General features: G+C 50.1%; 1 protein-coding gene across 1 annotated transcript in view; it reads left to right on the top strand.

The window, feature by feature from the left end:
• Positions 1-5,310, top strand: part of Ikzf3 (IKAROS family zinc finger 3) — an 86,839-nt gene extending 81,529 nt beyond the window's left edge. The window contains exon 8 of the mRNA XM_051175831.1: positions 2,355-5,310. Within this exon, the coding sequence (XP_051031788.1) occupies positions 2,355-3,058 (704 nt within the window). The 3' untranslated portion in view covers positions 3,059-5,310. The remainder of the gene's footprint in view (positions 1-2,354) is intronic.
• The last annotated feature ends 9,016 nt before the right edge of the window (positions 5,311-14,326 follow it).

Raw genomic sequence — 14,326 nt, 5'->3', positions numbered from 1 at the left:
TGTGTGTGTGTGTGTGTGTGCTGGCACTGTCCTCGGTGCTTTCCAGTGGCCCTGTGAGGACTGGCTGTTCATTTCACACAAGGGCACACTGCTAGTAGCCGATGGAACCAGGATTAAGCCAGTCCAAACTATGACGAAAGCATGTCTCACCACCGAAGCTACCCCGGTGTGTGGGCATTACAGTGTGAGGCTGTGTGGCGTTTGAGAAACCCTTTCTTTCTACAGCTCTGTCTTGCTGCCCATGTTCTTTCAGCCTTCATCTTCTCCCTCAGACAGAACAATCCAGATCCTGCCAGTTCATCAAGACCCTCCTCAAGAGTTAGATTTTTCCAAGAATTCATTTCTTGCCCAGAGTTCTTCTGAAATTTTTACGTCCCCTTAATGTTGAAATATACAGTCGATACCAAAAGGTCTCCCTTTGCTTATATGAGATCTTATAATACTCCCCTTTTAAATCTGTTTTTATATCCCAACTTTCCCCTCCTTCCTCTCCCCCACTTCCATGCACTATCCTCGGTTTCTCTTCAGAAAAGGGCAGGCCTCCCGTGGATATCATCCAGTCACAGCCTATCGAGATGCAATGAGACTAGGCACCTCCTCTCTTACTAAGGCTGGGTGAGGTAGAGGACCTGGTAGAAGGAAAGAGTCCGGAAAACTGGCAACAATGCATCCCCAACCCTCTTTTTTTTTTTAAACAGAATATGAGGTCCTCCCTGATTCAAACCTCAAATGGGGCATTTAGAATAAAATCACACGCCTTCGTAGATAAAGTCCTTCCAGAAAATCCACACCATAGTTTAGCTCCAGTTTTGGGTGTCTGTTTGTTTGTTTGTTTTATGCTGTTGTTTTGTTTTGTTTTTGCCTAAACATCTTGTTTCTGTCCTGCTAGAATGGAGGCAGTGTGTCCCCTGATCTCTGTGTTTTCTTAGGGTGCTATTTCTTTGCTTTCTGGACCCTTCTCTGTGAGCCCTGACAAACTTGCAACCCAGGAATGCCCAGGGAATGTTACAGAAGGACACAGCACAGCAAACGTTAACATGGGGACTAAGGAACCCCATGCAGTACCATCCCATCTCCCACACTCTGCCGTCCCTTCCCGTGCCACGTGCCATGTGCCACAGTGCCACAGTGTGTGGAAGCCACCACCGCTGATGGCGCCCTACCTGCTCCAGGGCCAGAGGGCCTCCTTCTCTTTCCTGCTGTTTTCAGAGTTTCTCAGCCGTTTGACAGGAGAGTGGAGAGGGTGACCACAAGAAAATTTCTTCCACTAGGTGTGCAATGAGAACTAAGGATCCAGATGTAACAAGGATACATCTGTCAATCAAAGATCAATGCCAAGTGGCAGGCGTGGTGGATTCACCCCCAGCTTCTCATCTTAGCACTTAGGAGGCTGAGGAGGGGATAATGAGTTAAAGGGCACTCTGGGCTACACAGAGAGAGACCCTGTCTTAAAACAATTACAAACAAGCCTCCATCCACTCCCCAAAAGCAATACTTTAAGAAATGGGTAGAGGTTGTTTAAGTGTCTTTCCTAGGACTGGGGTGTCAGTCGATCGATGGAGGGTGTGCCTAGAATGTACAAAGCCCCAGAGTTGCATCCCCAGGACCAGGCTTGGTGGTGTCTGCCTGTTCTCTCAGCATTTGAAAAGTGGAGGCATCAAGAGGGTTCAAGGTCATCTTCAGCTGTATTTTGAGTTCAAGGCTAGTCTGGGATACACAAAACCCTGCCTATCTTAAAAAAAAAAAAAAAAAAAATGTAGGGGGAGGGGATAAAATAAGTTAGGAGAGAGCCAAGCTGCAAGTTGCTGAGGCTAATCACTGAAACCCCTACTCTTTGCAGTACCTAATATTACAGGCTGAATAAGTTTGGTTTTTTGAGACAGGGTTTCTCTGTGTAACAGCTCTGGCTGTCCTGGAACTCTGTAGGCCAGGCTGGCCTCGAACTCACAGAGATCCACCTGCCTCTGCCTTCCAAGTGCTGGGACTACAGGCATGTGCCACCACGCATAACAGTTTGGAAGGTGGCAACGTTTTAGAAGTGCTGCCATGAGCGTGAGGAGGCCCTGGGTCCCTGCTCAGTGGCAGCCCACCCATTCCTGCTTGTCTTTGCTTCCTGTGCCCCTCCCCCTTTCTCCAGCAGCCACTCCTCACAGCGTGGCTTCACCTAGTGGCATCTTTCTGCCCCGTCTTAATTTTGACAATTCGCTTATGCGGCCGGTGGACGGCACCTCCGGAGACGATCTCCCTGTGCAGTGGAGCACCCCCCACCAAGGCTGTGCCCTTCCTCACTTCTGGAGGGCTCTGGAAAACAACTGTCCCCGCTCTCTGTAACCCTTGCCTCTTACTCGTCCCAGGTGAGAAGCGCCACTGCTTTGATATCAGCTACAATCCCAGCTACATGTACGAGAAGGAGAGTGAGATGATGCAGACCCGAATGATGGACCAAGCCATCAATAATGCCATCAGCTATCTTGGGGCTGAAGCTCTTCGCCCCTTAGTCCAAACTCCCCCTGCTCCCACCTCTGAGATGGTCCCAGTCATCAGCAGCATGTACCCTACAGCACTCACCCGGGCCGATGTGCCCAATGGGGCCCCACAGGAGCTGGAGAAGAAAAGAATCCTCTTGCCAGAGAAGAGCTTGCCTTCTGAACGAGGTCTGTCCCCCAATAATAGTGCCCACGACTCTACAGACACCGACAGCAACCACGAGGACCGCCAGAATCATGTCTACCAGCAGAGCCACATGGTCCTTCCCCAGGCCCGCAATGGGATGCCCCTTCTGAAGGAGATTCCCCGCTCCTTTGAACTCCTGAAGCCCCCTCCCATCTGCCTGAGAGACTCCATCAAAGTGATCAGCAAAGAAGGGGAGGTGATGGATGTGTTTCGGTGTGACCACTGTCATGTCCTCTTCCTAGATTATGTGATGTTTACCATCCACATGGGGTGCCATGGCTTCCGTGACCCTTTCGAGTGTAACATGTGTGGATACCGAAGCCACGATCGCTACGAGTTCTCCTCTCACATCGCCAGAGGAGAACACAGAGCCATGTTGAAGTGAGCGTCAGTCTCTGAGCTCACACTCTGATGATATAGCCTTACCCAGTAGACTGAACTCAAACCCACAGTCCTGCCCAGTTATGTTAGCACTCAGTCATATTCTCACAAGCAGTCAGGGAAACGCTGTCTTCATCCAGAAACTGTTCGCAGAGCCACCATGTTACTTTGTGAAACCTTCCTTTCCCATCAGTTGAATTTGATGGGGTTTAAAAGCCAAAAAAGTATTTGGTTCATTATCTTTTGTAGCAATAGACAGCCATCCGCTGGAGCTTGTTGCCAACTGGAACAGTCCTCGGTGGGCTGCAGGAGACATTCGCTGGGACATAGCAGCCATATGTGGAAAAGTCTTTTGATCCTATGCCCAGATCCACACAGTGGAAGAGCTGACCAGCTGCCCTTGCCCTTGGGCACTAGCACAAGCCAGAAGGGTTAGAACCTAATCTCCTCCCTCCCTTCCCAGCCTAACAGTAAGAAAGAGACAGCCATCAAGTTAAGTACCTCCTGCCAGTAATGGAAGAGCCTATTCTCAGAGCTTCAGTTCACGTCCTATCACACAAGCAAAACTGAACAGAAGCCATCTGATGACCCTTCTGCTTCACCTGCCCATCACCAGGGAAAACCTGAGGCCAGCTGTCTGGAAGGAAATTCTACACCAGAGGAACTAATGCTTTTAAAAACTGAGTGTCACTGACACCCAAGAGTCATCCACTGAGGGGTGGTGGTATCCTCTGACAGATTGGCAGAGCAGGCCAGGGGCATAGCTTAGTGGTACAGTGTTTGCCAAGTTCAACCCCCAGCACTGGGGCACAAATGGGAAAGAGAGAAAAGGGGGGAAAAGAAAGATTGGCAGAGTGTGTAGGAACACATGGGTTGGTAGTCCTTGTCACCTTAGTGGAGTGCTGGTTGAAAACCCAAAGAACATTTGAAAGTGATTTCACACGTGCACATGCACAGAGGACCCAGAATGTACCGCTCAGCATCCCTCACCCCACAGGAGTGAGATCAGGGATGGGAACCATAGATGTTCTGACCAGGGTGCTGCAAGGTCAGCTTAGACACGTGTGGCTTTATTTAAAAAACAAAAAAACAAACAGGCTCTCCTGCTGCCTAGATGGGCCTCAAGCTCACTGCCAGCTGCTCCGATCCTTCTGCCTCAGTCTATCAAGTGCTGGGGTTAGACATGATCACCACCAGCGTTTGGGGATTTTGCTCTCTTAAATTGGAACTGCCACACTCCATGAGAGTCTTGGAAGTCTCGCTCATTCTGTAGATGGACCAGCCAGCTTTGTCACCACACACAAAGACACCAAGACATCAAGGCGACCTGGGATAGAGGTCACAAAACGAGTGTGCTAAGCTTGTATCTGCTACTAATTAGTGTGTGATGTGCTTTTGTACAAATCATTTAACTCTAAAGGCTAAATTTCCTCAACCATAAAATAAGAGTTGGATTTAGACCTTCTTGATGGTCCCTCACAGTTTTGATACACGATTATTCAGTAACCACAGGTTATTTTTAAACCTCCTGACGTGTGGGCATCAGGCAGAAGGGACCGCACATGGAAATGGACTTCATATGTCTTTGGTGTGGAAATGTAAGTGCATTAAGTTTTTCCTTCAGCCACTGAGTCATGAACATGAGGAGAGCCTGAGGAGGGACAGAGAACAGGAAGGTGATCTGGTCTTGCCAAAATGTGCACACAAACTGGCATCTACAGCTGCTTGCAAAGGATCTTTTTTTCTTTCCTTTTTAAGAACTTGTGTTAGGGAAAATAAGTTCTGCTTACAGGGACAGCTCCATGGAGCCTATTTACAAATTAAGAGCTAGCTTTATGAACATCTCCGCCACAGCCAAGGATCCCGAATTCCTGGTAGATTAGCATTTCCTTCTAAAGGGCTTATGGATTGGGCTCTCACTCAACTCATTTACTTATGCAATGCCAGTAATTAAAATGTTCCACCTCAGACACTCAAATGGCTTAGCCTGCTTTGTAGCATGGTGTTTGTCTCAGGGAAATAGGGAAGAGGGTGGGCATGAAATTCCATGGCAACAGCTCTGTGTGCTTGAGGCTTCAGCCAAAGGGCCGGGCGTCTTCAGCACACCACTGCATCTCAGCAGAGTTGGATCTGAGCTTTGCCACATTGTCTGTGCCCATTGTGAAAGAGGATCTGCCTATTCTATGCTTGAGATAGCTCACATCCTGTTGACTTGGTGGGGGTAGGGGGCACAACGGGAGGGAGGGAGTTGGAAAGCAAGGACTAGAAGGAAAAGATGCAGAAATGGGCATTTCCACCAGAGAGCTGTTAAGTCAGCTACACATACACACACACACAGACACACACACACAGACACACACACACACACAAACACACACACACAAACACACACTTTGTCAAGATGGTGAACTACCATTCTACCAGCCCAGAAACCTCCACAGATCAGACCCTGTCCTGTGGGCGTGGACTTGCTGAATGACTTCTATCTCCTGAGGCCACTTTCTGAGTGACTTGCACACTTCATGGAGTCAGGCTGAGCCTCAGCAGGGGTCCTACAGGAGCTTGAAGACCTTGAGTGTAGATATTGAGCCTGGTGGGGTGCCGTGGTTAATGCACTGGTTAGCACCACCAGTGCATGTGATCCTTCTGCTACTCAAGGGCCCCCTTGATGGAGGTGGGGGCTGAAGTGAGAAGGGGTAGGGATTTGCATCCTCTATGGGACTGTAAAGTCCTGGGGTAGCTTCAGCTTTCTCACAAAGCTCCCCTCCCCCCTCCATGAACCCTGTGAGTCTTTCCTTCCTTTCCCACCAGCCCTCTTAGAAGCAGGCTCCAACCACACACCCAAGGGGGCTGCAAACTGGGGACCAGCTAAACCCACAAGAAGTTCCATTGCAGCCAAGGTGACAGAGTTGGGGTAAGGGTGGAAAGAGTAGAAATGGAGACACTCTTAGCTAAGATTTGAAGTGCTGCACAGAACTCAGTGTAAGCATCCTTCCAATCACCCCCTCCCATCATTACCACAGAAGAGGGAAAATGCACTGATCTCCATATGCCTTAAATCAGTTCCCCAAAGAACCAGTGCCCAGGCGGGCACCGACAAGCCAGCTAGCCTTGTTCTCAGCCTTTCCTGACTTTGCTTCTGGGTTCATCCACGACAAAATGTCTCCCCTTTTATGTGCTTAAGACTTCGGTTGTCTCTCTCACACACACACCCCCCTGAAGAAAATGGCCCCAGGTGTCTTTTGCAAAGAGGACTATTTTAAAACACGAAATCTTACTAATAGAAATGTTACATAACTAACAAATGTCATATTGGCATAGAAGTTTTCCAAGTTGATCCACATCACTGTTCTCCTTGGCTTCTTTGTCCCCCTTACTAAATGTGAAGGGTAGTGTGCTGCAAGGGGACAAACCTTACTCCCAGGCTAGGGTATAGCTCAGTGCAAGAATGCTTCTTGCCTACTGCTAGCATGAATGGGGCCCTGGTTTCTAAGTCAGCTGGAAGAGAAAAAGAGAATGAGAGAGAAATCATACTTTTGAAACATACCAGGACAGGCAGGAAGACCATAAAGTTGGTCCATAGTCCTCACTCTAAGGTGTGCCCCACCCCACTGAAAGATATGCTGGTCTCTAGTAAAGTTTGGGAAAATGTGACAGTTCTGACTTATAAAAGCTTGTGCATCTTCAAGGAGCAGGAGCCTTGAATTAAGACTTCTGCACTCAGGAAGGAAAAAGAGGGGTGAGTTTTGTTTTTGTTTTTTGTTTTAACCTAAAAATCAGCACCAAGAACCTCAGCAGATGAACAATATACACTGTCATGTCTCAAAGGATAAAGACCCTATTTTAGACAGACAGGAAATCTCAATAGACAGTGTTTTGGGCAACATGATGGGGAATCTACATTCTTTATCTGAAACCAAAGGCTGAATCCAGGCGGTCCTAGGACTGTTTCCTAAGATGGCAGGACTGACTGGCCTTGGGAATGATCAGTGAATTCAGGGATGGGAACCCCTGGCTCTAAGGACAATGGACTTGGAAGGGCCTAGAAGATGGGTGTGGGCTTTGGCTTAGGGTGAGCTCAGAATGTAAGACTGCCTCTGTCTTACCCAAGCTGTAACCTCCATAACCCAAGCCATCGATCCATACGCTAAACAGGTGTTTGCACTTTTTGAAGAAGTTGGATGCGCTGTTTCCTCTAAACATTCCAGCTGTGGACTGTCTTACTAATTGATATCATGCCAGCTATTATCCAAAATTGGAACATTAATGTTTTGATTAAAAATGTAAGGTCATAATGATATCTACCTTCCAGGGTGCTGTGAGGTTTGCTGTAGTCTTGTCTACAAAGTAAAGTTGCTTTGGGGGAGGGGTATCATGCTGTCTAGTTATAAATTTTCTGCTGTAAATTCTGTGTCTGGTTATTAGGGCCAGTTCCACTATGGAGGGAGGCCACTAATGCCTAACCGTTTATCATTGTGTTGCACAAGGCTAGAGAATATGCTGGCCTTGGAGCCCATGTGAGTGATCCATATAGAACACTCAATGGCCTTTCACCAGGACAGTAGCATAGTTTTGTTCCCTCCCTGGCTGTGAGAACACAGCCATTAGCCTTCCTAGTCTTAGAGTTTTCCCATAGGGTCCTCACCCTCCATCACTCCAGTGAGCCATCCCCGGAAGCCCAGACTGGACCTCCTGACCTTGTCTCAAACATAGCTTTGTTTCTCTGCCTCCCTCAAAAGACACACACATTTTAACCTGTTAGGGAGACGGGACAGCCTTTAAACATGACTGATGTGGCTGCCAAGGACTCATCGATATGAGGATGTTTCCAGGCTAGCAGGCAAGGTTCTTCCTGGTGGGCCTGCCTCTGTGGATTTACGGAAACCAAATTACTGTGGGTTGCAAAGAATTAGCAGGTCATTTTAGAAGCAGACATGTCTTCACCCAGACTGTGGTTTTCTATGTTCAGGTTCTCAGTCTGTGAGCACCGGGGAAGGATCGTTTTGGCTACTGGAAAAAACCATAGCTTATTTTTAATTTCTGGTTGTCAAAGCCACCACACGTGTGGTCTGTGGATGACCCTCGTCTGCAGAGCAATGAGGGAGGGACAAAAGGTGGTTTGGGGCTCAGGGAACCCTCACCCAGAAGTTGCCACAAGGCCTATGCTATTGGCCTTTCCCCCTTGCCTGTGTTTCTCAGACGCATCCCCTGCTCTGGAGTTTGACCTGAATCCCACCATTGGGAGCACTGCACTGTTAGAAACTCCCCACCTCATAAAGTTTGTCCAAAGTTCACTTTGAGTGAAGCTGTACTAACCTTGCCAGAACAGAAAGAATGCATCTTCTTCTATATGAAACAGCTTGCTGATATTGTCAAGTTTTCTTTACTGTGTTTGATTTTGACACTGATAAATAAAAAAATAAAATAAAATAAAATCCTGGTGTGTTTAAAATTAGTCCCGTTGCATGCTTATCATTTGTCACCGTGGTTGTCAGAAAACAGAGGGATTTCATTCTGCCTTGGGGACTATTTCCATCATTTTGTCTTTTTTTTTTTTTTTTTTCCTTAAAGCCAAAGTATCAAAGTTAGTGGAATTTTCACAGAAGTCCACTGGAGTCAGTAAAGTTCCCAGACACATTGCTGAGCCTGTCTACCATGCCCTGCTGGTCCCTGAGGCCTCAGCAGAGTTCTGGATGCAAATGTCCTGTCTTAAAACTCACTGGGGATTCCAGCAGACAAAGATCTGGACACAGCAGGATCAGCAACCTCAGAAGAGTCAGCCCTTTTATTCCAGGCTTCACCATCCTCCTCTCCAGCAGAGGGAGGGTCAGGAGATCGGCAGGTAAGCAAGCCTTGGCTGTTTGCAGCCGTGGATCTCTGAAGCGGGGAGAACCTTGCGTTGTAATTTATTAAACTCAGACAAGTTACATACAGTCTGTAGATACTTGCGGACTTAAACTAAGGTGAAGTGGGGTATGGGGAACTCCCAAACAAGTGACACAGCCTTGTCTTGTTTACCTGATATTTACACCAAGACAACTGGAGGAGAATGAGAAGTCTGGTCTTCTGCCAGTTTCATGTAAACTCACTCAAAAGCCTGGATCACGTATGGACAAGGATAACTATGAGTGCACCCCAACACGTAAGCCATAAACTTAAACACTGAGATTTTGTTTAATTAGCGTGTGCAATTCTTGGATGTGAACTTTGTAGGTGATAACATCTTGTCACAATGTCAAAAGGTTGGAAGCACATATCCCCCTCACCCTGTCTTGAGGCTTCTGCAGCCCTTGAGCGGGCTGGTGGTGGGGTGCCCTACTCCCACAACTCTATTGCAGCATCTTCCTCCCTTTTGCTTTGAGGACTTCCAGCAAATCCTCCCACAGCAGGAGATGGGAATGGTGGGCCAGCCCGCCCATGTATTTTAGCATAAATCACTCAAAAGCAGCCTTCCCTTAGTTAACCAGCCGCGTGTTTGTGGCGTCCCAAGCCCACTCCCTCCCAAGGAAAAGGAGCTGGGGGAAGAAGAGGAAGACAGGGGGTCTTGAACACTTTGGGAGGGAGGCAGCATTTTTTCCCCAGCCTAAGGACACTTTACATCCCTAGCTCTAGTGACCAGTGTTGCTTTAGAGGGATGGTGGCCCAGAAAGAGAGGTCACCTCACACCTGCAGCCAACCCCCCCCCCCATCACTCCACACCCCAGGCCACCTGCAAGGCTGGAGGATACAAACCTCCACCTGCAGGCAACTGCCTCTCCTGAGGATACAGAGGCAAAGGACCAAGTACCCTTCCCTGAAATTCATCCTTAAAAAACCCCTTAGGGGCATTAGACACCAGAGCTCCAGACTACCAGGAATGGCCTGAGGGGGATAGTGAAGTGAGATGTCCCACCCAGGCCATAAATTCTGCCCCTGGAGCATTCCCAGGCAGACGGTTGTTTGCATAAAAGCCAAAAGCCACTGCACCTGGGCTGGGGAGGCCCTCTAGGGAGGTACTCCTTGGCTTGGGGGGGAAGGAGGAAGGAAGGTGTCATGGAAAGTCCCTGAAGGACACGGGTGTTGAGTTTGCTGCGGTTTTGTTTTTAACTCTGTCCTGACCTGTGAAGTATGCAGCCGTCTCCCTGCCCCCAATAACAGAGCACCCCCCCATATATATAATAAGCACATACACAAGGAAAAAAGGTCGCGGTGGAAAGAATGGAGGTTAGAGAGCTTGTGAGTGACATAACCGGCCCCCACCCTCTACCCAGGAGTGAGGGGGCAGGAAGCCCCAGAATTACTTTTTTCCCCATCAACTGCCCCTCCCCTCTGCCCCATGGCCCAAAAGAGCAGCCTAGTCAAATAAACCACAGCCCTGGGGAAGGCAGATGGATGGGGGGTGGCAGGTGCTACCTCCCCGCCCCCAAGTTTGTCCCATCACCAACTCAAGCCCCATCCCACCCCCACTGGAATTACATTCTCAGCCTTTCTTGCTGAGCTCCTCTGTGTGTTGGGGAAAAGCTGAGCAAGGCTCAGGACAACTTGGTGCCAGTACTCATTCTGGTGACAAGTCTCAGCTTCACAACTGGGGACCTCCAGACCTCCCCTTTCTGGACCTTAATTTTCCCTAGAGTCCATGAATCGTTCAGGTTTCTGTGGGTTGGGACTGGACTTCAGCCCCGTTGCACTAGTAGACACCAGGCCTATCCTCTAACAACAAAAGCAAACCCAGGGATAGGAACTCCGGTTCCCAGGCCCTTCTCTTCACCTTAGGGCCCCTAGCGGGTGGGTGCAGGAGGTGAGAGGTGTGTCCTGGGATTCTCCCAAGACGTCATTTTCTCAACTGTTTGTAAGATTGTGGGCCAAAGAAGCAAGGGCAGAGAGGTACCAGGCTCCTGCATCTTCACCTGTACAAACTATGGGAGGCTCTGAATGTGGCTGCTGGAGTGCTCTATAACCTTCTCAGGGTGGACAGAGACTCCCGAGTCAGGGAACCTGGGAGAGACAACGCAGTGACCCGGGGTGGGGGTGGGAGGGACGGGGGCGGGAAGGGACGAGGTGGGAGAGCCAGCCCAGGGGGGTGAGGGAAGGGCCAGCTACATTTCTGAGAAACGACCCGGCGTCCCAGCCGCCAGCAGCTTAACCCAGGGCCTGCGGCTTCACAGCTCTCCCCTCCTGCCGCCCACGCCGCTCTGCGCCTCTCGGGGGTCTCGCATCCCCGACGGGGCGGTGGCCGCTGCGGACACGCAACAGATCTGGGGACAGCGGAGTGGAGCCTAGGGGCGGTGGGGAGCGCAGGAAGTCGTGGGTTGCGTGACACCCCAGGGGTCCCAAGCGCCAGACCCCGCCAGCCCGCAGGTACCGCCCTTGCCGCCCCCACCCAGGTCCTCCTCTCCCGGCCCCAGCGGAGCGGGATCCAGAAGTGAAACCACGGGGGTCACAGCCCAGCGCCACGCCGCGCCACGCCCTTCCGGGCACAGCCAGGAGGTAGGAGCACCCCGCGCCCCCGAGCGCAGCTAGGAAACGGGGGAGGGGCAGGGGAAGTGCTCGCGAGCCAACCGGGGAACCTCGGGAGGCGTCGGCCACAGTTCCCGGAATGGCCGCTGGGTGGCACTGCGGCAGCGCGGCTGGATTCGCAGAGGGACCCGCGGAGCCTCAGCACCAGATCGCGGCCGGAACCAGCTGGCATGGAGCTTCACAGGAACGAATTCGAGACTGTGACGTCACGCCAGACCCTAAGGAGAGTCCCGGGACCGACCGGGCGTATTTGGGTCCTCGCCCTGCAACGTTCAAAGAGCGTCAGGCTGTCGGCATTGTTGTCGTGGTGCAGGCTGAGTTGACGTCAGGAGTGTAGCTGTGGGCACCGGATCGACTTGCACACACCTGTGTGGGTGGGACCCTGCGTGCATGCGCTTTCCAGCCCCAACCTGGTGTCACCAGTCTGGGGCCTCGTCTTACTCACTAAGCCCACTCGAAGTCCCTACACCTCCCCTCGCCCCAGAAAAATCCCCCACCGAGTTCATCCCATAGATGTGTGGGCTTGGATGGCTGGCTCTACAGCTTGGGAGGAGGGAAGCCAAGCCTGGAACCTGTATACGGTCTGATGACAGTAAGAGAGCTAGGTAGGCCACAGCTGGTGAGGGCTGAGTATGATGGAATCCTATGGAAAAGGTAGGCAGATATCCAGAAAGTTAAGGGAGTTCTACTGTGTGCCGGAGGATGCGGTTCGGGCCTTAGAAACTGGCAGGTTAAAGGATGTATACGTCTTCCATTATCACATGTGCGTGGTGTACATGCAACACATCCGACTCCCACAGAGCTTTCCCTCAGCTCCAGTCACAAGGCCCGTTTCCACCACGGATACCCTAATGGGATATACGTATGGTAACCCTAAAGGAGGCTCAGGAGCCAAGCAAGTAAGAAGCCTGCAAGCTCAGAGGCCAGTCCTGACTAGTAAGATTGGTATTTATTCTCTCTCTCTCTCTTTCTCTCTCTCTGTCTCTGTCTCTCTCTCATATACCCATCTCTTTCATAAATGTCATATATACATCATAATATGAGAAGTTGGTTTAATTATATTCAGTTATAATTTATTATAGGTTTATTTGTTTATTAGTGTGCATGTGTGTGGGCTTTGTGCTCAAGCTATGGTGTGTGTGTGTGTGTGTGTGTGTGTGTGTGTGTGTGTGTGTGTGTGTGTGAAGGTCAGAGGACAATTTGCCACAGTTGATTCTTTCTGCCTCGTGGGTCCTGGTGATTGGTCAGAATGTCAGGCTTGGCAACAGGAGCCTTTACCCACTGGGCCTCTTTCAAAGCCTTCAAAACAATTTTTTTTTTAACATTTATTTATTTAGAGGGAAGGTCACTTGCCATGGTACATGTGTAGCACTGGAGGTCAGAGAACAACCTGCAGGAGTGGGCTCTTCCCTCCCACTAAGCCCTTCAATTCCTCCTCCAGGGCTGAAAAGGATGGCATCCACCACCTGCAGCCTGGGCTGGTTGTTTATAACTTTCTCTGTGACCCCAGATCACATGCTCTGAGACATAGTTTCTTATGTGTAAAATAAATGAAAGCATATCACTCTCAGAGATTCTGATTGGCTGGTTGACACTGGGTGTAATCCTCTGCCCAGTACCTCAGGTGCTGAGGAGACACTGGGTTTGTTTGGGGGTAGCCTAACTCCTCAGACTTGCTTAAAAGGTGACTCATCTTGGCCCCTTTCCTGGGACCTTGGCACCAATACCTCAGGAGTGGCACTGGGCATCCAAAAGCAATACACTCCCAGTTCCAAGCTTGATGATCAGCTAATAGGATGGCCAGTTCTGGGGGCCATGGCAGGTGTCCAGCTGTGGAGGGCACTGATCCTTGCCTCAAGTCCTGCAGAACAGCAGTGAGATCTGCAGCTCTTGTATCTGGGCCAGAGTGAGCTCTGTGGGGGAAGTCCCAGCAGGCAACAGGCTGGAGTGTGGAAGGGGTCTCTTTGTCTCTCTTTGTCAGGCCTGGCTCCAAGCTCCCTAGCCTGGCATCAGGCAAGTGTGGGTTGTCCTTGTCCCAGTTGGCCACCAATGCTGCTGAACTTGGCCCAAGTGCTCCTTGAAGTGGCTGGACCTTTGAGGTCACCTCAGGCCAAGCTGACTGCAGAGATGGGACCTGAAGAGTCTCTTTAGAAAGGTCTATTCTGAAGTTGAGGATTTCCACCTCAAAGCCAGCTAAAGGGGAGCAGAATGTGCCCAGACCTGGCACCCAGAGCCAATTACACATCCTAGCTGCCCTACAGTCTGCCCTCCCGGTCCGTGGGAGAGCTGGGATTTGAACAAGGAAAGTGATGCAGCTGGCAAAGCAACTGTTCCTTTACCTAGTGGTCAATCGGTCTTAGAGGGTTAGAAAGGTTCTCTGTTTTTAAAAAGTTCTGAGATGTTTCAAACATATGCAAAAGTAGTGGAGGCATCAACAAATATGGATCTTTTGAAAAATGAAGCCAAGCTCCACACGGTGACACATGCTTTTAATCTCAGCGCTGCAGTTTGGGGACTGTGGCGGTTTGAATGTAATTTGGGTCCCTGTAATCTCTCAGGGAATGACACTATTAGGAGGTGTGTCTTTGTTGGTATGGGCACAGCCTTGTTTGGGGAAATGTGTCACTGTGGGGGTGGGCTTTGAGGTTTCCTATGCTCAGGGTACCACCCAAAGTCTCAGTTGACTTCCTGTTGCCTGCATGATGTAGGACTCTCAGCTGCTCCTCTAGCACCGTGTCTGCTTGCACTGTGTCTGCCTGCATGTCATCATGCTCCT

The sequence above is a fragment of the Phodopus roborovskii genome, unplaced genomic scaffold (genome assembly GCF_943737965.1).
Source record: "Phodopus roborovskii unplaced genomic scaffold, PHOROB, whole genome shotgun sequence".
NCBI classification, from domain to species: Eukaryota; Metazoa; Chordata; class Mammalia; order Rodentia; family Cricetidae; genus Phodopus; species Phodopus roborovskii.
Note: the sequence above shows the minus strand (reverse complement) of the source record. Positions and strands in the feature narration are given on the sequence as shown.